Source organism: Pteropus vampyrus, unplaced genomic scaffold (assembly GCF_000151845.1).
Source record: "Pteropus vampyrus isolate Shadow unplaced genomic scaffold, Pvam_2.0 Scaffold170, whole genome shotgun sequence".
Lineage (NCBI taxonomy): Eukaryota > Metazoa > Chordata > Mammalia > Chiroptera > Pteropodidae > Pteropus > Pteropus vampyrus.
In genome coordinates, this window is record NW_011888951.1 from 3,326,686 (window position 1) to 3,350,224 (window position 23,539).

General features: G+C 54.3%; 2 protein-coding genes across 5 annotated transcripts in view; one reads left to right on the forward strand and one right to left on the reverse strand.

Annotated features, from left to right (window-relative positions):
- Positions 1–1,832, forward strand: part of SLC1A7 (solute carrier family 1 member 7) — a 40,943-nt gene extending 39,111 nt beyond the window's left edge. For 2 of the 4 annotated variants that reach the window (XM_011370466.2, XM_023536807.1), the window contains 3 exons: positions 266–400; positions 864–966; positions 1,614–1,832. In XM_011370466.2, the coding sequence (XP_011368768.2) occupies positions 266–400; positions 864–966; positions 1,614–1,832 (457 nt within the window). The remainder of the gene's footprint in view (positions 1–265; positions 401–863; positions 967–1,613) is intronic. The other 2 variants (XM_023536806.1, XM_023536808.1) reach the window with 2 other exon arrangements.
- A 2,530-nt stretch (positions 1,833–4,362) lies between these two features.
- On the reverse strand, positions 4,363–19,788 carry PODN (podocan). Its single transcript, XM_011370467.2, has 10 exons — positions 19,423–19,788; positions 18,027–18,120; positions 16,667–16,731; positions 14,958–15,067; positions 13,692–13,848; positions 13,269–13,384; positions 12,054–12,711; positions 8,840–8,988; positions 7,807–7,997; positions 4,363–5,274 (listed from the first exon to the last, which is right to left on the reverse strand). The coding sequence occupies exons 1-9, from the start codon at positions 19,732–19,734 to the stop codon at positions 7,814–7,816; spliced, it is 1,845 nt and encodes a 614-aa protein (XP_011368769.1). The 5' UTR covers positions 19,735–19,788; the 3' UTR covers positions 4,363–5,274; positions 7,807–7,813.
- Between the last annotated feature and the right edge of the window lie 3,751 nt (positions 19,789–23,539).

Here is a 23,539-nt window from a genome sequence, read left to right on the forward strand (position 1 = left end):
AGATAGCGGCTCCAGACACGGGGTTTTCCACAAACTCCTCAAGAGATTTTGCTGAGGGGACCCATAGGGTTACAGGACCTGGAGCAGTGACATCCTCCCCCGACCCTGGAGAACTCCCAGTGTGGCTTTCCTAAAAACCTCTGCCCCATATGGCTGTCCCCAGAGGCCCTGGCATTCTGGACTCCTCCTTAGAGCCAGGGCCCCAACAATGCTCTCTGTCCTTCCTGCTTCTCCTCTTACTCTCCCCCCGACCCACCACCTGCAGCATCACAGCCACCGCAGCCAGCATCGGGGCAGCTGGCATCCCCCAGGCGGGGCTTGTCACCATGGTCATTGTGCTCACCTCCGTAGGACTGCCCACAGATGACATCACCCTCATCATCGCTGTCGACTGGGCTCTGTGAGTGGAGTTCACCCCCACCCACCCCTACCCCTTGGGCAGCAGGCATTTGGGGTTGGCCAGGGGATTTCTGTGGTTTGGCACAGTGGGGGTGCCTTATGCATAGATACTGGCCTGGCTACATGATTTGTGGGGTCCAGTTTTCAAAACTGGAAATGTGTGGTCTCCTGTTCAAATATTATAAAGAATTTCAAGAGGCTGAGAGCAGAGCATTAAACTAAGCCTGGGTCCTTCTAAGCACGGGCCCTGTAAGACTTCACAGTCACGTGCCCATGAAGCCAGCCCTCCCACAACCTGTGTCAATATCGCCAAAGGGGTGGCGGGCCAGAAGGGACGGAGAAAGTGCCTTGTTGTGGGCTCTGCCTTGGCAGCCAGTCTCTACAAGTGTTGCTGGAGTGAGCACTGCCCTCTTCCAATTCCCCTTACAAGTGCCCGCCGCTCACCACACACCTTGGCTCACCAGGGACCGCTTCCGCACCATGATTAATGTGCTGGGTGATGCGCTAGCTGCAGGGATCATGGCCCACATCTGCCGGAAGGACTTTGCTCAGGACACGGGCAACCAGGTAAGAACAGTTCCTTCATCCCGGCCTGGCTGACCAAAGGCCCCCAGCAGATGGAGCCGGGGTGGGGTGTGCACTAGATCTTCTGCCCACCAGCTGGGCAGCTGTCAACCAATCCTTCCAGACCTCTGGGCCTCAGTGTCCTCTTCTGGTACTGGAGCGACTAACTCCTCTAACATCTAGTTGTTGAGCACCCACCATGGCTGGCACTGCTGTAGACACAGGAGGAACACTGGTGAAGAAATAAAGATAAATTCTGCCCTTGAGATGCTGTGTCCCAATATGGGGGTGGCACTGGTCCTGCCACCAGGAATGCAAACATTTGTATATCTGCAAGAGGCTTCATGGTCTTCGGGGCTCCTTCAATAACCATGAGTAGCAGGCTGCCTCACTCCACCAGGAGGATGCTGATGCCCAGGCAGGGGACCCATCTGTTCCCTCACTGAACCCTGTGAGTAAGGTCCCCTCCTCTACTAAGACAGCTGCAAGAGAAGGCAGGACAGCCCAGAGAGGCCCTGTGACCTACCAAGATCCCACACACATCTGTAGGAAAACCGATCTCGTGATTCCCATCCCTTTGCTTGTTCAGTCCTCCCTAGTGTCTCATCTCAGTCCCTCCTGATGCTACTGAGGCCTGTTTCTCTCCCCAGAAACTGCCGCCCTGTGAGACCAAGCCAGTGAGCCTCCAGGAGATTGTGGCAACTCAGCAGAATGGCTGTGTGAAGAGCGTGGCTGAGGCCTCGGAGCTGACCCTGGGCCCCACCTGTCCCCACCATGTCCCCGTCCAAGTGGAGCAGGACAAGGAGCCAGCTGCCACCAGCCTGGACCACTGCACCATTGAGATCAGTGAACTTGAAACCAATGTCTGAGCCTGCAGATCTGCAGAGGCCAGAGGAGGCCTCCAGCATTGGGACCAAGAGTAGGATCTCAACTTACTATTTTGCTAAACAGCCGACAGGGGCCAGCCTCATCCATTCTTCCCACCCTTCAGAGGCCAGAATTTACTCCACTTGATGGAAAATGGAGTCAGAGAGGGAACCCCAGCCTGAGAGTGGTGGATAGCATCGGCCAGCACCAGCGGGGACATTTCCACTGTGTTGTCCTATGAAAGTGCGGATTATGGTTTGTACTTTCTGTATGACAGAGTTGAGGCTGAAAACACTTGTTCCAGGTCTCAGAGCAAGCAATGTCAGGGCCAGGACTCTAACTCAAGCCTTTCGAGCCCTGGCCACTCCCTCCTGGAGAAAGGGGCACCTGCAGGGCCGGATGCCAAGAGAGGCTCTGCTCCTCTCCAGGAGCCCTGCAGCCACTACTGCTTTCAATTTGTGAAGACATAACAACAGTGTCCTGCTTCTGCCCTGCTCTGCTTTGTCCTGGTCCAGGCCAGCCCTCCGCCCGCCCTATAACACGTGGCCTCAAACAAACAGCTCTCCCTAAGGACAGGCCCAGCCCAAGGCCAAGGCCTGCTGCCTTCCATGTGCCACAGCCCGTCCCGACTCTCATCCCACCAGTTATCTCTTGCTCATCCAGTGATGGATGGGGATGTCTTTATTACAGCTGCAGGGGCCCTTAGAAACATCCAGGCCAGCCTCCCACTGAACAGGTGGGCCAGCCGGAACCCAGAGGCAGGCTTGCCTGGATGCTGCTCAAGCAGCCCAGGAGTCAGGACTCCCCAAATGCCTGTGGGATAAAGTGGAGTTAGGTTTTATATTCCTTTCAGTGTTTGCAAATACAGTAATAACTAAATAAAGGTATTTTGGTTTTTCAAGTCTGTGGGCTTAGCAACCATGTTCTGGCCAGGATTTCTTTACTGGGCTAATATATACGCTGTCGCAGTGCAGACTGGCCTGTCTGGGCAGCCAGAGTATAGACAGGCCTGTCCAGGTGGCCAGAATATAAACAGGCTTGTCCGTGTAGCTAGAGTGTAGACAGGTCTGTCTGGGCTGCCAGTGTGTAAACAGGCCCGCCTGGGCAGCTAGAGTGCAGATGAGTCTGTCCTATTGGCCTGAGTGAGTGCAGGCCTGTCTGAGCTGTCACATGCAGGAGGTGGAGTGCAAACCAGCCTGCCCAGGGGCCCGTCTCAACAGCCACAATGTGGACGGACCACTCTGCCCCTAGCCTGGACTTTGCTCTGCAGGTAGCACCCTGAGATCAGTCACCACAAAAGGAACAAATTTCCTCAGCCAGCCTGGCTCCTTTTGGTGATTGCTTTGCTTTAAGGAGGGGACATGCCCAAGGACATTTCCAGACTATCTCCATTCTCCTCAGCCCCAGGGTGCTTCCAGGAAGCTCACAGGGGACAGAGACAAACCTTGGCCACATATCCTGTTCTGAGTATACTCTGGGGAGAAGATACAGCTCCCCAAAGAGGTCTTGCACTGTGGAGCCATCAAGACATTGACGCTGAGGGAGGAAATGGGCTTCCCAAGGTCACTCAGAGAATGAGGAGGGCACCTGCCTCCCAGATCCCACTCTTCCCATCCTTCTCCCAGGGCCATCATCTGAGGAGTCTGAGAGAGGCCCTGACCCCCAGGTCCCTGCCCACTGCAAGGCTGGGGGCTATGGGGTCCACCATGGGAGCATCCTTCTTTTGTTAAGGCCTGACCAGCTAGAAGAGGTCAGATGTCAAGATTTGGTCACTCTTACCCTCCTGTGAGGGCTTATTCACCCCTTCCCTGTGTAACGGCTCTAAGGCCCTTTGAGCAGTGGAGTCCACCCCACCACAGGCAGTAATCTACTCTCGACTGGGCTCAGCTTATGCACCTCCAGTAGCTGATCACTACTTCCTGGGCAGCTCATCCAGGGGCAGCTCTGCCTGTCAGAAGCTCTTCTTTGCTCTGAGCCAGGTCCCCCCAACCCCTGCCCGAGCTCTGACACTGTTGGGGGTGGTAGGCACACTGGGCGTGTCTGTCACCTCTTCCCTAGGCAGGCTTGCAGAGACCTGGACCCCCAAGACAGCTCTGCTCCAGTTCCTAGGCCTGCCTCCAGTCCCCCTTCCCAGTCCAGCTGTCCTGCGGGACAGATCCCATCAGTAATGCCCACTCAGTACACAGGCCACCTGCCAGGTAAGCTCTGAACAGCCAAAAGCCAGCAGATCTTTTGCTTGGATGCTCAGCCTCTGGGAGTGCACAGTGAGCTCGCAGGCCATGTGGTGGTCCCGCCCCACCTGCAGGCCCTGGCCTGCATTGATGGGCCACATGTGCTTCCAGCCTCCTCACCTGTGATTACACCCTATCTCTCTGGACCTCTACCTGTAGGACTACTTTGTGGGCCCTAAGAATTGAGTTCTGCACCGACTCTTGCTGGTCCAAACAGGTGCTGAGGAGCTTGTGTCCTGCCCACCCCGGCCGGGCGCCAGCTCAGCACCTGGCAGGAAGCACATACAGACACAGGCTGCCAGACAGAACTAATGCTTTTATATTAGTTTTTCTGTAACAAGAAAAATCAGCTTTGAGGTTTTCATCATTTTTTTTCTTTAAAAAAAAAATTAAAAACCCAAGGCACCCAAGACTCCTTGCAGGCCCGAAGAACAAAAATGGTGTCTCTTCGGTGGAGTCGGCCCTTCGTCCTCACTTGGCCTAGCCCCTCGAGTTCTGTCACTCCTGCCCAAGGCCCCTGGCAATCTCAGGAGACTTTTCCTCTAGGCTCCATGGGGCTTACCCACCCAAGATGTTCCTGTGGCCAGCCAGGGCATGGCAGAGAGTGACTCCTGAGGGGCAGGGCGGGTGGGGCCAGGGCCGCAGTCCTGAAGGTTCCTGTTCCCAAAGGGAGGGAAAGGAACAAAAGCCAGCTTTTGTAAATTCCAGGGGGCCGCAGGCACCTGGCCACAGAGAGCTTGGAGATAACTGTGTCTTCTCCGGAGGATGGACGGACAGACGGACAGGCAGACGGCGAGCTGTTCTGGCCACTTCTGGCTGGGGCAAGAGCTACTGGTGGCATAGGCCGAGGAGGGCTGTTTCTACATGACGTGTGTGTGTGTGTGTGTGTGTGTGTGTGTGTGTGTGTGTGTGTCCATGGAGGAGGAAGCAGGAACCCATGCATGTCCGGGTGTGACTCAGAGAGAGTGATGGTAGTGGTAGGTGTGGGGCAGAGAGTAGATCCCTTTGGAGGGTGATGTGCAACTGGCTGTGTGTGGGTGTGTCGTGGTATCTGCATGTGAAACTGTAGGAAGGGTTGGGGGATGGGAGACTGTGTTCAACCCATGTTGGGAGGTGTGTGGGTGCAGTGCTGGGTGTTTCTGTGAGTGTGGCAGAGTGGTGGCTCACAGGGCACAGGTACGTGCTACAGAAAGGGGTCCAGTGGTCCATCATCCTGCAGAACGTGTGGGAGAGTCAGGGAGACCAGAGCAGACCCACCAGCCACAACCTGCCTGGAGAAGCTGGATCAGAGCTGGGGGACCCACTTGATGGTGCTCTGGAAGGACCAGGTGACTGTGGGCAGGAGGGTAAGTTGCCGAGCCCAGAGCCAGCAGGAGCCCATTGGGAGGTGCTAATGCTGATGTGGCCAGGCCTGGTGTGGACCGCAGGGCCTTTGGGTCTCCCTGGCCACTCTTGAGGCCTCTCCCAGGACCCCACTCAACTGACCTGACCACGGCCAATGTCCTCAGGCGGGGCAGATTCTCTCCCATCCCAGGACTCCATAGCTCCCGTTGTGAGGTCCATCTCATCCTCACTGAATGGCCAGTCTGTTGCTGACCCCTAGCTCTGTCTGAGGACAATGCCTGGAGAGACGGGGCTCTACCTTCATAGCCCTGGACCCTGGGAGTAAGGGAAGGTGACTCCCAAGCACTGCCCCTAGGCCTGCCCTCCATGCTCGGACAACTGCTCTCAGGCACACTCTTCCCCCAACCTCCCTCTGCCATCCATCCATGGGGTCCTCACATCCCTCGGGCTCCTCTCTGTGCCAGGCCCTACTTCAATTCAACATCCTAACAGTGGCCCAGTGGGCCACACCCTGACCCCGTGACTCCCAGCTTGGCTCACCCTGACAGTCCTTTAACCAAACCTTTCCTGCCTGGCTACTGGCCACCACCGTTTCCCTCTTCAACATCACCCTCCAGTGGCCCTGCCTACCAACTCCTCCTGCCTGCACCTCCTTTCTTTCCCAGCCTAACCCCTGGGATCCATCACTGCACACAGTTCCTTGCCAATACACTCGATTTCCTTGTTCCTTGCCCTCCTGTCCCACACATCAGGCCAAAAATCTAGCCATGGATGGATCCAATTGTCCATCTTTTCCATACCTGCCCCCATCTGCTGAACACCTCCTGAAATACAGAGAAAATAGGGAAGGCATCTGGCTGACATGACTTTATGTCCAGCTACCAAGTCACTAGCCTGTACGTGACCGCAGCTACTCAGTCCTCTGTCCACTCTGCCACAGTGGAAGGAGCACTGACCCTTCTGTCAAAGCCAGTCCCTCCTACTTTTTCCACAGGATCGCTACACCCAGCTCTCCTCTCTTATATCTTTAACTCCTCCCTCCACACGAGCCCTTCTCTCCCAGAATTCAAATCAGCTCTAGTCCTTAAAAAAGGCATAATGTGAACTGAGCCTGCCTGAACTTCTCACCCTTTCCCACGACCAACCTCTCTCATCTCTTCATGGCCAAACTTCTTAATAGAGTTGTCTACACTCCCTGGATCCACTCCTTTCCAGACACTTTTTCTGCCCCTATCACCTCTGAGACTGCTCCCCACAAGGTCATGGGTGTCCATCTTATGGATAAATGCAGTGGGCCCTTGGCAGAGCTCAGTCCATCAGCTTCTCGGCAGCACTGACACAGCTGATTCTCCCCACCTCTGGAGAAGCCTGTGCATGTATACATAGCATATATGTATACATAATGTACGTGCACATGTATGTGTGTGCATGTGTGCACATAAGAGCATATATGTACATAAGGGCCTATGTGTGTGGGGATGTGTTTATGTACTCACATGCCTGCAAGGGTGCACATCTTCTGCATCTGTGAATATGTTTGTATGTCTGCAGTATGTGTTGTGGGTGGGCATGCATGTTTAGACATGTGTATGAGTGTGCATACATATGTGTTGTTGCACTGTGTATACGTGTAAGTGCTTGGGTTACATGTAGGTGTAAATACCCTCTGTCCTGGGCTGTCTGTGATCTTCCTACCTCCTTCCCTAGCTGCTCCGTCTTATCCACCTCTGCAGGTTCCCCTCCTACTGGCCATGCCTTCTCACTCTTTCTTCCCAGCTGAGCTCTCCCAGCCTCCTGTGGCCTTAGTGACTGTTTCAAGGCTGACAATGCTTGGATCCCCATCTCCAGCCCAGACCCCACTTCTGAACCCCAGACCTATATGTCTAACCCAACCCTAGGCAGCTCCCCTCAAACCCCTCAAACTCAACATCTTTTCTTTCTCTCACCCACCCAGAATTCTGAGCTTGAACTAGAGCCTTGCCTCTTCTTCATTCCATGTCCAGCAGGACTACTCTGGCCCTCGAGTCTGTCCCCCAGCCCGGGCCCCTTTTAGGCCCATCTGCTTGTCTGTATCCTCACTTCCCACACCCATCATCTCTGCCTGGGCCCCTACAGGCATTCCTGCTTCCACCATCCAGCCCCTGTACATGTCCCATCAGGGCACTCATCACCCTGGAGAGAATCCCCTGGCACAGGCTGGCGTCCCACGGGCTTGCTGTTATACCCAACCACCCCCGCAGGGCCCGGTACACACCAAGTGCTCTTATTGGTTTGCAAAATGAATGTTGAAGCAAAGACAGAGGGTGAAGAACAGAGAGACCCTAGACTGGCTCAGGAACCTGGCAAGGAGAGGTGAGTGTGCCCCTACGCAGACCACCCACCTGTGTCAGGTGGGGCTCACCTGTTCACTATCGCCTGTCCTCTTCCTCTTCCCCCTTGTCCTCCTCATCCTCTTCCTCGTCCTCTTCCAGCTGGCCCCGGTCCTTGGAAACGTCACCAAACTCAAAGTTGCCTTCTATGTCCAAGACTTGCAGGTGCTTCAGCCTCCGGAAGGCACTTTCCACCACAGAGCCCACAGCCAGCTTGTTAAACCTGTACAGTCACCCACGTGGGGTCAGTGCCAGGAGCCTAACCCTAGGGTCCCCTCACTTACACACCCCAGAAGGTAACGGGGAGGGAACAGGCTCTCCAGGAAGATGGCACAGCAAGCACAAACAGCAGGGGGCTGGGAGGCACTGTATATCATGGGGAGTCTAAGATGTCCAGTGTGGCTACACCTTGGGGGGACAGGGACTGACCCTGGGCTACTCATCTGTAAAGTAAGGGGAAGGCTTCCTCTGCATATGTGCTCACTATGATTTGGGAGTTGAAGACATGGGCAGCTTCTCTTAGGAACAGCAAGGCCTGAGACTTCTGGGCTGCCGGTCTGGGGTCATCTAAGTGCCTGGTGTGAAATGGCACATAGGCAAAGCCAGAGCCATGCTGGGCCAGGGACATACAGGTTGTGGAAGAGTGGACGCTGCACTCTGATCTCAGACCCCCTCAAATCTCTGCCTCAGTCCCTTGCAGGAGCCAGAGCACAGGTCATACTCCACCCCAATGTCACCCAGCCTAGGGCCTTCTGGGCCACAAAGCCCCTGGGAATGTGCATTCTGCCTTTCTCTGATCTGTCTTCTACTCTCTGATTTGAGATGGTGGGAAAGGGGATGTTGGGAAGGGCCATCCTGGCTCCGCTGTATGGAAGCTCCTCATCACAGGGAGCTGAGTCCCCTGAATCATTCTAAACTGCCATAGCCCAGTGAGGACCTGAACATCTGCTGTCTTTGGTCTGAGGTCCAGGCACAGCATGGCCAGCTGTGGACACAGCGTCACATATGGTCTCTGGGCCTCATTTTTCCCAAGGGGCATGTTCAGGGCCACAGGGGATCTCCTACCTGAGAAAGATCCCCTTGAGATTGGGTGTGGAGTCGAAGGCATTGGCAGGCACGGTGCTAATCTTGTTGTTCTGCAGGTACAGGTACTCAAGTGACTCGGGGAGCCCCGCGGGGATTTCTGTGAGCTGATTCCCGGCAATGTCCAGCAGCTGCAGGGTTGACCAGGAAAGTCAAAGCATTTAACAAATTGCAAAGACCCCTCCAATCCGCCAACATACTTAAATCTCACCATAACCTTATGAGGTGGGGTTTATAACTATCTCCATTTTCCAGATGGAAAAACAGAGGCTCAACGAGGTTAAGAGATCTGTCCAAGGCCACACAGCCTGTACAAGGCTGGAACCCGATGTGCCCAACTTCAACCTTTGTTTTAATTGATGTATGTCCTACCCAGCTCCTTCTACCTTCCCACATGGGTTCACAGCCAGGATGTCTGGATATCACAGTCTTTCTTCCTTAACACATCTGCTACCCCCATTAGACTAAAGACCCCAGAAGGGCAGGGGCCAGGGATCCTCTAGTCTTCAAGGCCACATGGGTGTGGCTACTTATTTGTAGACCTTGGGGGCCTGATAGGCAGGGGCCAGAGTGCAAGGCAGGCAGTGACCCTGTATGGCAGTCAGGCCCCAGGCTGGCCAGTCTCAGATTTACCACATGCCTATAGTCCAGAAAGCAGGAGGCCAGGAAAATGGGGTGTTTTTCCCAGGGAGCAGAACAAACCTGCAGTGGGCAGGAAACCGGATGTGCATAGAGCCAGCTCATTACTCCTCAGGCTGTCAGCACACCCTCGCCCAACACACACGGGTGCAGCCATGGGTAAGAACTCCATTATCTCTAAGCTCCCTTCCTCACCCCAACAGGCTGGGGCTCAGGGTCAGGAAGCTGGAGCCCATGAATCCAGATGCAACATTCAAGGGGAGCATAAACTTCACACATCATAGAGAGCCTCCGTGTCACCTCCCCTACCACAGGGCTCCCTGCTTCCCACTATGTTCCCTCTACACAACTCTAGCACTTCCTCTTTCATTCCATGCATCCTCTGTGCCCACAGGTGCCGGAGATATGGAATCCACTGAGATGCTGCTTCCACCTTCAGGAAGCCAGGCTAGCAGGAGAGATGGGCACAGAATTTGACAATGACAGAGGAGGAAGGGGGCTGTGTGATGAGGCAGGCTGGAAGAGGAGCCTGACTCAGTTTCAGGTCAGGGGCACTGATGGCAGCCAGAGCAGGTAGGGGCTCTGAAGCAGCAAGAGCAGCCGCTGCTTGTAGAAAGATCCAACAGTGAGAGAAAGAACCCTCCCCACCACCACCACCAGACACCCCATCCCTGACTGAATTCATCCAGGCCCAGGGAGGTGTTTAACTGCCCATCATTGGTGACTTTTGGAGGAGGGGACACCTAAGCTGAGGGCAGTGACCCTCCATCTGTCTTATCCCTTGCTGAGTCCTTAGTTCTAGAACTATGTCTGCACATGGTGGAGGCTCAATACAGGCTTGTGGAATGAATGAGTGAGCAGATGTCACCAGGGTGGAAAAGTGCTTCCAGCAGAGGGGCCAGTATCAGCAAAGCCTAGTGAGCCTGGGAAAAGAAGCTCAGCTGGGAACAGGGGCAGAGCAGGCCTTGAAGGCAATGGCAAGGATTCTGGTCTGGATTCTAAGGGCAATGGGGAGCCACAGAAGGGTTCTGGACAGGAGCATAAGCTGAGCATGTGTTTTTCAAGACACCCTCTGATTACATAGGGAGTATAGGAATGGAGAGTTCCTAGGAAGGTCCAGGCAAGAAATGGGGGTGGCGTGGCTTGGCTTGGGGTATAGACGGCAGGGATGGTGAAAAGTGTACAGATTGAAATGAGACAGTAGAACTGGCAGGTTGCAGTAACAATGGACATTGTGGGGTAGACGGTGTGAAAAGGGATGTCAAGGGCTGCTTCCAGGTTTCCTGTGGGCACCTGGGTAGATGTCACCGCCTTCGGCGAGTTCGAAAATGCAGTAGGAGGAGGAGGTGTGGAGGAAAGGACAATGGGGTTTGGGACCCTTGAGAACAGGTTCCTGAGGGACACCCAAGAGAGACTGGCACAGTGGTTAAATCCTGGTGTCTGGCCCTCAGCAGGGTGGTCTGGATGCGGAGAGCCCCAGGTAACAGTGCTCCTGCAGGGCCAGCTGCCTTCCCCAGCTCCCACCCAGCTCTACCCTCAGGGCCCTGCCTCCCCTCACTGCCCCATCCTGCCTCAGACATCCCCATCCTGACAGCTCTTCCCACAAGCTCCCCTTTACCAGACCAGGGCCCTGGGCCCAGCAGTGAACGCAATTGACTTAAAATGCCTGCCCTTAGTCTAGCGGAAAGAGCAGGCAACAAGCAAACAGATGTCCTAATGTTCGGAAGGAATGAGGATTATGAAGAAAAACAAAGCAGAGGAAGGTGGTAGGCTAAGGGAAGACCTCCCAAGGAGGTGACATTTGAGCAGATCCCTAAGAAAGAGGGAGGAGCAAGTCCTGAGGACATCTGGGAGTAGAGAACACAGCAAGGCAGAGGCCCTGAGGCTCCCTGATGGGCCTGGTAGGACAGCAGAGTGGCCTGGCAGCACCTCGGCCCTGCTTCCCGTTTCTCTAATAAAGTTCCTCTCAGCCCTTCATTGAGTCAGAAGGTTTTATTGTAAGCAGCTCAGTTCATACAGCGACATCCGGCCTGAATCTGACCACGGCCACAGGAGCCACACTAGCTACATCCACTGACCAGCCCCTGAATGCCTCAGGTGCCCCCCAGCCCTCTGTAGACCACCCGCCTTGCTGCCCTCCCCTCCCCCAAACCCAGTCTTTTCTAGGCACATATTCCTGTGCCTGTGGGTGGGTCAGCTTGACTCTCCTGCGACATGCACTGCCCCTGACCCTGTTCCTCAGTCATTCTGAACCACGGGCCTTCCCTACCAGCAGCCATGACCTCCCATTACCCCCACAGCCCTCCTCAAGCCTGTGCCTGCAGGTGGTGATCTCAGCCTGGTCATACCAGCTGTTCTCTACCCTTCACTCCTGGACCCAGGCAGGCCTGCCATACCCTCCGCATGGCCCAGACCCCTACCCTAAGACCCAGCCACCCCAGCAGGGACCTCACTCACAGCCCAGGCTTCCTGCTCATCCCTCCCCCCAGGGCCCAGCAGATGGTTGGCTCAGGGCAGCCATACCACATGGGCACGGCCCAGCCCCACTCCCCTTTACCTGCAGATGGGAAAGGTCAGCCCAGGCACGAGGGCCCAGGGCCCGGCTGCGTAGCCGGTTGCCGGTGAGGTAGAGCTCACGCAGCTGGGCCATGCCGGCCAGAGCCCCGCGTGCCAGGGCAGCCAGCTCATTGCGCTTGACCTTCAGCACGTGCACGTTGCGGGGCAGCCCCGGCGGCAGCGTGTGCAGTCGGTTGCCGGACAGATCCAGCGAGCGCAGCAGGCGCAGCTTGCGGAAGGCGTCTCGGTGCACCTGTGGGCTGGTGATGCGGTTGTAGCTGAGGTTGAGCTCCTCCAGGAAGTAGGTGGTGGCGAAGTCGTCCCGGCCGATGCCGGTGATCTGGTTGTGAAGGATCATGAGGGTGCGCACGCGGCGGGGTAGGCTGCTGGGCACGCACTCCAGAGCGTTGTTGTACAGGTGAACCGTGTGAAGCCGCTTGAGGCCCTGGAAGGCCCGCGGGTGGATGCCATGCGCGCGCAGCTGGTTGCTGTGCAACAGCAGGTACTCGAGGCTGCGGATAGGGGTCAGCACTTCTGCATCCACGCTCCGGATGGCGTTCTTCTCCAGGTGCAGCAGCACCAGGCTGCGTGGCAGCCCCGCCGGGACCCGAGACAGGTTGTTGCTGGAAAGATCCAGGTATTCCAGGCTGGAGAGCTTCCTAGGGGGAAGAGGAGGTAAATAAGGACGTTTGGCAGGAACCCACATGGTGCTTGTTGCCACCATTATTCCCAAGGGAGATGGCAGGGGACCTGCCTCTAACTCATCCCAGCTCTGCCAATTGCTGACTAGGGGAACTTCAGTCTCCTCCAAGCCTCTCTTTGGGTTATTCGATGAGATTGGTATAGGAAGGCTCTAGCATGGTTTCTGACATATATGGGTTTATCTGAAGATTGACCAATTGTTCAAAGCCTTTTGTGGCTACTCTGAGTGCTAAAAAGAAGAAAATATATTTGCCTCAACAAGAATGCTTGAGTTTCTATTTTGTAACAATAAGCCAGCCTCTGCAAACGCTTTCCTGCCTCAGTGGAATTGTGACATGCCTTACGCATTCATAACACTTGTTCTTGGGGACAGAAATGTCAGCTGCGTCATGAGACTCGAAGTTCTTCTCCAGGGAACTGGCTGAAGGATGTGTGTGCGAGGGCTTGCTAAGTGGGCCCTGGGAGGAACTTCCCTGGTTACCTGGTCCCCCTGAGGGCCCAGGCTGGGGCTCACCAGAAGGTCTCGTTGTCCAGGCCCTCATCAGTCAGGTAGTTGTTCTGCAGGTACAGCTCCCGAAGGTTGCTCAGCTCACTGAAGGCACCTGGTGGGATCTTCTCCAGCTTGTTGTTCTGGGGAGTGGGACAGTGGGGAGTGGAATGTGAGGGCTAGCCAAGGGGCAAGGGCAGAATCTTGGGAGGAGGTATGAAGAGGTATCCGGGGAAGTCACAGGGAGTAGGCCCAGGCCTGGAGCACCCCAGGCCTGGGGCTGACAGCTAGGTGTCCAAGCTTCTGGCTGCTTCTCTGCAGTGGACACTGTGCTCTCTGGCATGTGCCCAAGGTCCCATAGCCTTACCACTGTGCCCATGTGGGCCTGGGTTCTTCCCCCACTGCAGGTCTCTGCTCTGAGGGTGACCCTCCCTGCCCACTTCCTCCCACCTTGAGGTGCAGCTTGTAGAGGGCGGGCGGCAGGTGCTTGGGCACATGGCGTAGGAAGTTGCTGGACAAGATGAGGATCTCGACATTGCTGGAACCGTTGAACATGTTGTCTGGTAGCCCAGCGTCCGCCAGCTTGTTGTTGTGCAGGTATACAGACCTGAGGGACGAGGCACAGGTCCTCACCCACACAGGCCCCACTACCCTCAGCCCCAGCTCACCTGGTGAGCCTCCAAACGTTGCTCAGATTTGGCGTGGGGCCCAGGACACCCTCCTCCCATCTGAACCACCTCAGACCCCTCCCCCAATCCAGATCCCCCTACGCAGCCAAAGGGACCACGGATTCACCAGAGGTTGCCCCACAAGCTAGTGGCAAAAATAGGATTTCCTGACCCCCAGTCCATGTTCCTCCCTGCCCTTCAAGATTCTCAATCATTCCCTGACAGTCACAGCCCTGGAGTCCTTGCCTGTCAATCCCACACAGCTGGTGCTGAGTTCCATGGGACTTTCTGAAGATGGGGACTATTCCTGGTACCCAACACAGGGCCTGGCTCGGAGGAGGTAACAGCTCATTCATTTGGCAAATAGAGTGAGTGCCCCTACATTCCAGGACTGTTATAGACTGAAGATATAGCAGTGGGCACAATCGACAAGACCCTGCCTTCATGGAGCTAACATACCAGAGGGAGAGAAGACAAGGAGCAAAAGAAATGCATAGAAGATTTAGCTCATTCTTGCTGTGTGCCTCTCTTGGGCCTTAGCCTTCTCGTCTATGGGATGGGACCACAGACAGTGACATTGGCTCCACAGAAAGGTGACAGATTCAGGGACAGAAGCAACACTAGGGATGGTCCTCTACAGCACCACCCTGCCCTGCTCGTACACCTGTACTGTGGGGCCTCACTCTTTCCAAAGCAGCTCTCGGCAAGGAATGGCTCTGCCTGTTAGAAGATGCTTTTTCCCCAGGTGCTGGGGAAAGAAGGATCCACCCTCATCTAGTTCCCATAACCCCACAGACATCACCCTCTGTCCTCACCTCCTGGACTGATTTCTCTTCATCTTTTAGGTCTCAGCCCTCAGACACTTTGCCCTTGTAGCCCGGGGTGTCCCTCACGGCAGCCCTGAGCTGGGGCATCATGCTGGCACTGCACAGCATGGCCTTCCTCCAGGGCCTGTCTGAGTCCTCTCTGCCTCACTCAGGGTGGCAGCCTCTGCCTCAGCTCCTCCCACTTCCCCAGCCCGAGCCCAGGGCCCCCTCTGACCTCTGACCTCAAATTTGGCTTCTGGCCAAAGGTAAGCCCGTAGACCTTGGTGAGATAGTTGGCAGCGAAGTCCACACTGATCAGAGTGTTGGGCAGGAATCGGGGTGCCAGGGTCAGCTAGAAAGGGGAGATTTGGGGCAGAAAGACCAATGGAGGGGCAGAGGCCAGCTCTGGGTGCCACTGCCTGCCGCTCACTTGGGCCCCTTCAATTTGTCTCCTACCTGTAACCAGAGCCATCTTTCTAAAATGGAAAACAGTCTTATGCTCCTGATAACACAAAAACAGAATTTCTGTGGTTCTCACAACCCTGAGCTTGGTAGTCAAAGCCTACTGGGCTTGTCCCCTGCCATGCCTATCCTCCTGGTCTCTTCCCCCCATCACTGTTCCCTGACACTGGCCCTCTGTCCAGCCACAGTGAGCCCGCACACCTCCCCATACACAGCCCACAGTGTCCACCCTCCATTCATTCAACAGTAGAGCCTGAGTCTACAACATTCTGGGCACTGTTCCAGGAGCTTGCTGGGCATGTCTTGGGAAATGAGACAGAGAAATGCCTCTGCCACTCCCCACCCCAAGCTCACATCCTAGTGGAGAAGACAATAAGCAAGGAATGAAAGTATCTGATAGTGATCGCTGCTATGCAGAGAATTCAAACAGGCTGAAGATGGAGAATGACTGCGTCAGATGCTCAGGGAACAAGGGACACTTTAAGGCATGATGGCACCATGAATACCATCTGAGGAGAGAGCACCCACAGTAGCAGAGTAGTGAGTGCAGGCCCGGAATAGGGGTTTGTGGGATTTGGGGGCTGGAGTGCAGCAAGAGGGAGCAAATGGGGAGACAAGTTAAGAGGCCCTGCAGGCCAAGGAGTGGTGTGGCTTTTTCATTCTGGGCGGAAGGCAAATCTATAGGAGGGTTTTTAGCGAGGAGGGGAATGTAGGGGAGAGCAGGGCATAATTATTAAAGGTCACTCTCATTGCTTTGAGGAGAAGGGGCAGCAAATGAGGAGGCGGGGGCACTCAAGTGTGGGATGATGGACCTGTGCCAGGGCCTGAGGGCTTGCAGTGGCACTGGACATGCACTGTGAGCGAAGCACTTCTGGGTTTGCTCTCAGACTGGCTGTGCTGTAGATGGTTGGAGACATCCGTTACAAAGATGGAGAGGCAGCAGGAGGATTGGGGGCTGTGGGCGGGAAGTAGTAGTTCTACTTCCATTAGACATCTAGCAGAGACATCCAGGAACCAGGAGGAACTTTGAGTCTCAAGTGGGAGGAGTGGAAGGGGCTGGAGACTGCCACTGGACATAGCCACGGTCATCTCCAGAGAGTTCAGGGAGAAGGGCCCTGGGGCATGCCAAATATTTTGAGGTTGAGTGTCTTCGTACCTTTTCTCATGCTGTTCCTTCTACTCCAATGTCCTCTGCCTCAGGACCCCTGCCTGAAGCCCTGTTACCCTTCAAGGCCCTTTACATGCCATCTCCTCTAGGAAGCTCTGAAAGTGCCCCCTCCCCTATACTGCTGTAAGCCTTGGTCTCTGTCTTCATTGACTGACCACTCTGATACCTTGGGTTAAGGTGTGGGATCTGGGCCATGTCTGAGCAGCAATGGGGAGGGACCCAGTGGCCAGACCAGAAGAGGTCCTGGTAGAAGTTTCCCGAACTCAGACCCTGATACCAGGGGGCTCGGGCAGCACACCACCCTTCTTGCCAGTCCCTCACCTTGTTATTGGCCAGGTACAGGTAATTGAGGTTGGTCAGATGCTCAAACGCCTCCTCCGGGAGCCCTTCAAAGGACAGGCATCAGTCAGAGCCCTGGATGAAGGAGACGCTACAGGGGAGCACACCAGTACCAATGCCCCCAAGGCCACCCCACTTGCCAGGACTGGGGAGGTCATTTCCTGTGGCAGGTGTAGCTCTGCTCCCTTCCCAGCCAGTCCTAGCAGGCCTGCCCAGCCCCTTGCTCACAGGAGACCATGCTCAGAGGAGCAGGTAGGAAGCATCCACTGAGGATGACTGATCCTTCATCAGGGCCACCTGGGTGGGAGTGGGTCCCTGTAAGGTCAGGCCATGGGACAGAAGGCCCAGCCTTACCTTTCCCTGCCAGGAAGGCATGCTCCCCTGGGGGAAGCCCCAGAGGGTCAGAGACTCTCTTCATACCTGGCCCCATAGCAGGGCAGGGCTACAGCCTTTGAGCCTCCCCACCACCTGACCCGTCCCGGGCCCATCTAGCGTTAGGACTCTCCTGTCCCTGGGAGCCAGGCCAGGCTGGCCCTTCTCCAGTCCTGAGGCTGGCCTGTGTCACTCGGCTCTGGGCTCCCAGACTCTCAGATGCTGGGACTCACCCAGTTATCTAATGAGAGGGAACAGTTACATAAACTGTGCAGCATCCCTCCATGGAATACCCTGCTGCCGCTGTGCAACGTTATGGCCACAGAGTTTTAGCAACATGAGAAATGATGCTAAGCTAACTGCTGAGTGAAACGAAGCACTTACAATACCTATCCTGTAACTTCAACTAGGAATCAAAACAACACAAGAAAAAAAGATTGGATTGGATTGTGAGGATGCTTGTACAACTGTATAAATTATTAAAATTTGTTGAATTGTATCTTTAAAGAGAGTAAACCTTATATATATATAAATTATACCTCAATAAAGCTGCTTTTTAAAAAGTGGAAAGAAATATACCAAATGTCATTAGTGATGAACTCCAAGTGGCAGAATTATGACTGTTTTTTTGTTTTCTATCTTATTTTCTATATTTCCAAATTTTCTTCTATAATCAAAATTACTTTTGTCATCAGAAAAAATCAACTTTTAAAGTTTGAGAACTCTACAATTCCTTGATTCTAAAGAATTTCTGTGAACTAAAGAGTCTATGACAAAGGTCTCTGAAGCCTCTCGCCTCAGCCAACTCCCAGGTCTCAGAGACACCCAAGGGTAGCTTTTAGGCAACCACAGGGAGCCCAGCCCAGACCTGCTCTTTTCCACATCCCAGGGTCTACAGGGTGGAGCTCTGCCCAGGGGCACCCAACCCCCTACCTGGTGGCCCCAGCCCTGGCTCTGGGTGATCCCTCACCTCGGGAGGTCAGGCGGTTGTTCTGAAGGTTCAGAGTCTCCAGCCGATGCAGCCGGGAGAGCTCCTCGGGGTAGATCTTCTCCAGCTGATTATTCTGGAGGATGGGAGGCAGGGACAGTGAGGAGGCACATGGGGGACGGGCCCGCCCTTATCCTCAGCCCAAGTCCCAGGAGTCAGTCCCTTTGTTGGGCACCTCCTTTGGGATTCTCCCCTGTAGTAGACAGCCCCTGGGTGCTGGCTCAGGGCCAGGCCTGGATCTGGGTACTTACTTGAGGCATAGCAGTGACCATAACAGATGTGTGGATCCCACCTTTTAAAAGCCCACACACATGGGAGCCACAGGCAGTTCAAACTTGGAGTGGCATCCCCTTCAGATCTGCTCCCTGCACATCACACTTGGTGACAGGCATCCCCAGCTTGCTCTTTCCACCCTTAGGTCAGAAACCACTTTGGGTTCCCTTTCTCAGCTCTGCATTCCCCACAGCCCTTGGAATCTTTAAATCCTGGATCAGGTACCATCTCCTCTGAAAACCTTCCTGGGTTGGATTGGGAGCTGAATTAGGAGCTGTTCCTGGCCTTGCAACTAGTCCTTCTATCTCCATCTGTTATCTACTACCTGTTTAGGTCTGAGTCTCCCCGAGACTGTGAGCACGTGAAGCATGTCCGAGTCCTCCCTACATGCTCAACACACCACGAAGGATCAAAAGTAGAGAGCAAGTACCCAGGAGGCATTTTATGAATGGATGAGTGAGCAAATGAACCAACGATGTGTCGTCATCAACTTGTCCCTTTCTGTCTGTCATAGGCTACACTGACCTTAGGCTCCCACCCCTGCCAGCCCAGACCCACCGGGCTGTGTGACCGTGAGGTAGCTTGCTTTCCTTCACTGGACCTGATCACTTCTAGACCTGAATGTAACAGCCCCTTCCTCTTTCCCAGGGCTACCAGACCACAATAGGGTGACCATGGGCACAGCAGCATTCCTAGAATCCCAGTCTGGAATGCTGTGTCCACACTGTCCTCTGAGCCCCCAGAGCACTATATCGGGGTGCTTTGCTCCTGGTTTTCCTGGCCTGTAATGGTGTCTGAGGTGCCCTTATTGTCTGTTCAGAGGGTTAGCTGCTGGATGAGTCTGTGTCCGTTTTCAGACAGGGACTGACTCTACTTATGGGCCTCAGCCCAGACTCCTCTCAGAGGAACAAAGCAGGTTATATCATGGTCCTCTGTGACTGGGATGCCGAACAGAGCGGGGACTCCTCATGGTAGAGTCAGATCCTTGTGTCTGGCCTATCCTAGCACTGTGTGCCTGGGGAATCTGGGCAAGCAGGGAGCTGTGAACAGGAGCCATGAGTGTGGGGGCAGCCCCTGGTGACCAATGGTGCAGCGCCAGCCTCACCTGCAGGGACAGGTGGTTGGTGTGCTCAGGCAAGTCCCCTGGGAACTCACGCAGGTCAATGCCGCCACAGTCCACGACACCCTCCTGGGAGCAGGCACAGTCTCGGGGGCAGTTGATGGTGGCCGGGCCAGGTCCCGGCTCCTCAGGGCTCAGGACTAGCACCGGCTCCTCCTCCATGAATTCGTTCTCTTCAGGGCTCAGGCTGTGGGCACCATTTCGGCCAAACACAGGGGCCCTCACTGCAAGCACTGGTCCCAGCTGCAGCTGTGGTGGTAACATCAGCAGAAGCAGCAGCACCCTGCTCCGGGCCATGGTGTCTGCAGGAGGGGTCAAGGCAGATTCACCTTGGCACCATAAATGACTTAACCTGTTAGATACTGTAGGCACAGGACTAGGGCCCACAAAAGTCATAATGAGGTGCTCCCGGGCACCAGGCTGAGCCCACTATGGACTTTGTCCTCAGCACACAGATGATCTGCTGACCTTTCCCTCACTACCCACCCCATCAGGGCTGCCCTCTGGAGGGGTGGGGGCAAAGTGAAGCCCCTTCTTTAGGCAACTCTGCAAAACCTCACACAACTTTCATCAGAACTGGCCCCAGGGAATCTGTACCCCCACTTTACGGAAGGGGAACTGAGGCTCAGGAAGAACTGTGACATGCAGGGTTTGTTTGGCCTGGACTTTGCTGCACTTTCGCTGCCCTGGCACAGGCAGTGTTGGGGGGCCCTGTCCCTCCTCCAGCCACAACAGGCCATGGTGGGCCAGCACCAGCAGAGTGCATCCCAGCTCTTTAGCCTGTGGGTCTGGCTTGGCTCTGGACTGGTCCGTGGAGTTCTTTTTTCAGGGGCTCACTCAGAAAAATCTCTGGGGTGTGATAAGTTTGTGACAGGTGGTAGCTCACGTACACTGACTCTGGAGTCCCACAGACCCCAGGCGAGTCCTTCTCCACCACTTAGCAGCTCTGACTCCACTGAGCCTTAGCTTCCTCATCTTACAGATAATAAGTCTGAACTCACAGCTTCTGAGGAGTCTGCAAGGTAACAGACACAAAGCACCTGGCGCCTATTAGGTGATGAGGTGCTGTTATCATTGCTGCAGCAAATACAAATGCAGCTACGTGGCAAGCATCCAGGCCTCTTCACTGGGACCACAACCCACAGAGCCATTAGAAGGGTCTGATGAGATGATGGGCCTCAGAGAGTTGGGTAAACTGGGAGCTTGACAATGACGTTGAAGACTAGTTAAGAATGCAGGCTCTGGAGACAGCCCCGGCTCTTATCAGCTGTGGGACTTCCAGCAAGTGTTGTTACCCTCTAAAACTCAACTTCCTCACTCGTCCATGGGGTGGTGACAGGGCTGTCCTAATGGGGAGGCTGTGAGAGTCAGTGGGATGCTCTTCCCACCACTATCTCATCCGTGGGCCTTGTTCATGTCTCAACCACACCACTGCCCACTCCAAAACCCCTTGCTTCTTCCCCTTCCCTTGTCTAGATCCTGCTTGTGTTTCTCCATCCAATCCCAGGCCTGCCTCCTCCCAGAAGATTTGCAGACCCGCTTCCTGGGAATTCCTGCTGCCCTGAGGCTGCCTCGGCATTTCGCATATCACTTTGCTTCCCTCCTTAGCTCAGCCAGTTCCCCAAGGTGAGGCCCCATCTGCCCCCAGCCTGTGCTGGCCACAGGGATACAGGTGAGGTAGATAAGTTCCCCACTCTCATTCTGGAGGAGGTGGCAGACCCCAGTACAATAACCACTGATACCAGACAGTGAGTCCCGAGGTGCACAAGGCCCCAGAAGGAAAGTTGTAAGGAGAGCAAAGAGGGGCCCCAGCCAGGCTTGCTTTACCCCATAGGTCCTCAAAGGCCAAAGCAGACTCGGGCCCCAGCGCTGGCCTGGCAGAGAGCCAGGGAGTCCGGCACACACACAGTCCCAGGTTCCAGGGATCAGTCAGCAGCACTCTGGCCCTATGCCCACCCTACCATACCCCTGCTGTCCCCATCCCCAGAACAAATGGGCAATAAATCTCCAGCCAGTCTATAGACCATGGCACATTATAAACTCCCAGCAAGCTCAACAGCCTTCAGGCTGTGGAGCCACCAGCATTAGTCTGTCTGACCCCACTACAAATCAGAACTCTGGGAGGGGGAGTGTGGGCACAGGCCCAGGCCCCAAATTCAATCAAGGCAGAAGGGCAAGAAGGATCCTTTCCACATGGGCCAGCTATTTTTCCTCTCTCACCTTCAGTTTTTTATCTGTAAGGATCTGTAAACTGTACCTATAAAAATATTTAATTTATATTAATATGAACCATATTGAAAATGTTATCATCACCATTTTATAGATAAGGGAGCTGAGGCCCAGCAGGATTGGCCAATATAATACAGCTGTTAAATGGCAAAGCCAAGCTCCCAGCCCAGGTCTTAACCACAATGTGGTTAATGCAAAGCACAGCTGGGCACTGAGGACCCAGACAGACCACTCAGGCAGGGCTCCTGCCCTTAAAAAGCTCATACGTGCACCATCCAATGCAGTGGCCTGGTGGCCAGATGTGGCCCTGAGCACTTGGAATGTGGCTGGTCTAAACTAAGGGTGTAAAATATAGTGTACCCTAAATTATAGGGTTTCAAAGACTTAGTACAAAGAAGAATGTAAAATATCTCATTATTAATATTAATGATAGCTCATAAAATATCTCACTTATGTTTATATTGATTATATTGAATCTACTGAGTTAAATAAATTATTAAAATTAATTTAACCTGTTTTATTTTACTTTTTTTAAATGTGGCTTCTAGAAAATTTTACATTACATATATGGCTTGCATTTGTGGCTCATCCTATATTTCTACTGGATATTAGGTGTAAATTGCATTCTATTGTACATTATGTGTAAATTGAGTTTTATAATCCCAGTGTCATCAGAGGTGTGATGATGGAAAGCTACAGTCCATAGGAACCCAGAGGAGGCCTGACCTTGCCTGATGCCAAGAAGGCTTCCCAGAAGTAATGCCTTTTCTAGCAATGGAGGATGAATATCAGGCAAAAGGGAAAGGGGTCAGCATGTGCAAAGGCCTGTGTTAAGACCTCTACAAAGCTCATTAGAGTGTCTGGTGGAGGTTGGGAACTAGGAGTGATGCAAGTAGGCAGTGGCCACATGTCCAGGAAAAGAAGGGACTTGAAAGCCAGGTTAGGGAGAGTGATCCTTATCTTTGGGGAGATGAGGAGCTGCTGAAGAGCAGGAGTCTAGCATAGGCAGGTTCATGGAGCTCTCAGAGGCTTTGCAACAGAGCAGGCAAGGGATAATAAGCCTAGTCTGGGCAGAGAGGGAAGTGATGGGCTGCAGGGATAGAAAGAAGAAGCCGGATTCAAGGGAGAATGAGTAAGAATAGACAGGGTTTTGAGAGTAGTGACACCAGTGCCACCTCCCCTTCTTCTCAGCTTGACCAGCCACCCTTAGGAACTCGGGATCCTGGGCAGCTCTAGCTGATGTTGGCACCTAGCAAGTGTGACATATACACACAAAGTTACTGTTACTGAGGAAGTACCTGGGACCCACTGCCTGCCTCCCACCTGCAGGGAACCAAATCTCAATGCCCTAAAAGGCTGAAGTGTGGGATTAAGGCTGGACTAGAAGAAGGAAGGGGAAGGAAGACCCAAAGCAGGAGGCAGATCCTCAGCCCTCAGCACCACCATTCTCCTCCACTCAAATTCAGTAAAGACTCTGATCACCTGCTCCACACTGGGCCCCAAACAACTGCATCTTATAGACTCCAATAGAACTCCCAAGACTAAGAGTTGGTCTTCCTATTTTGCAGATGAGGAAACTCAAGCATAAGGGGCTCCCATTGCTGCCCATCCCCAGCAAACTCCTACTCAAATGCCCCTGCTCAGGAAAGCCACTCCTGCCCGCTTGGCTAGGGTAGAGAGTTCCTCAGGGCTCCCATAGCACCCCTGGCCCACTGCAGCCTTCAAGTCTCAGCTGAGCCTTCCCTGACTCCCCCAGGCATGGAATGGGTGCTCAGGAAATGTTTGCTGAATGAAGGAATGAATTTGTGATAGGCAGAGTTGGAAAAGATCTGCAACATTATCCGGTCTGACACCCTCTGTTTACGGATTAGTA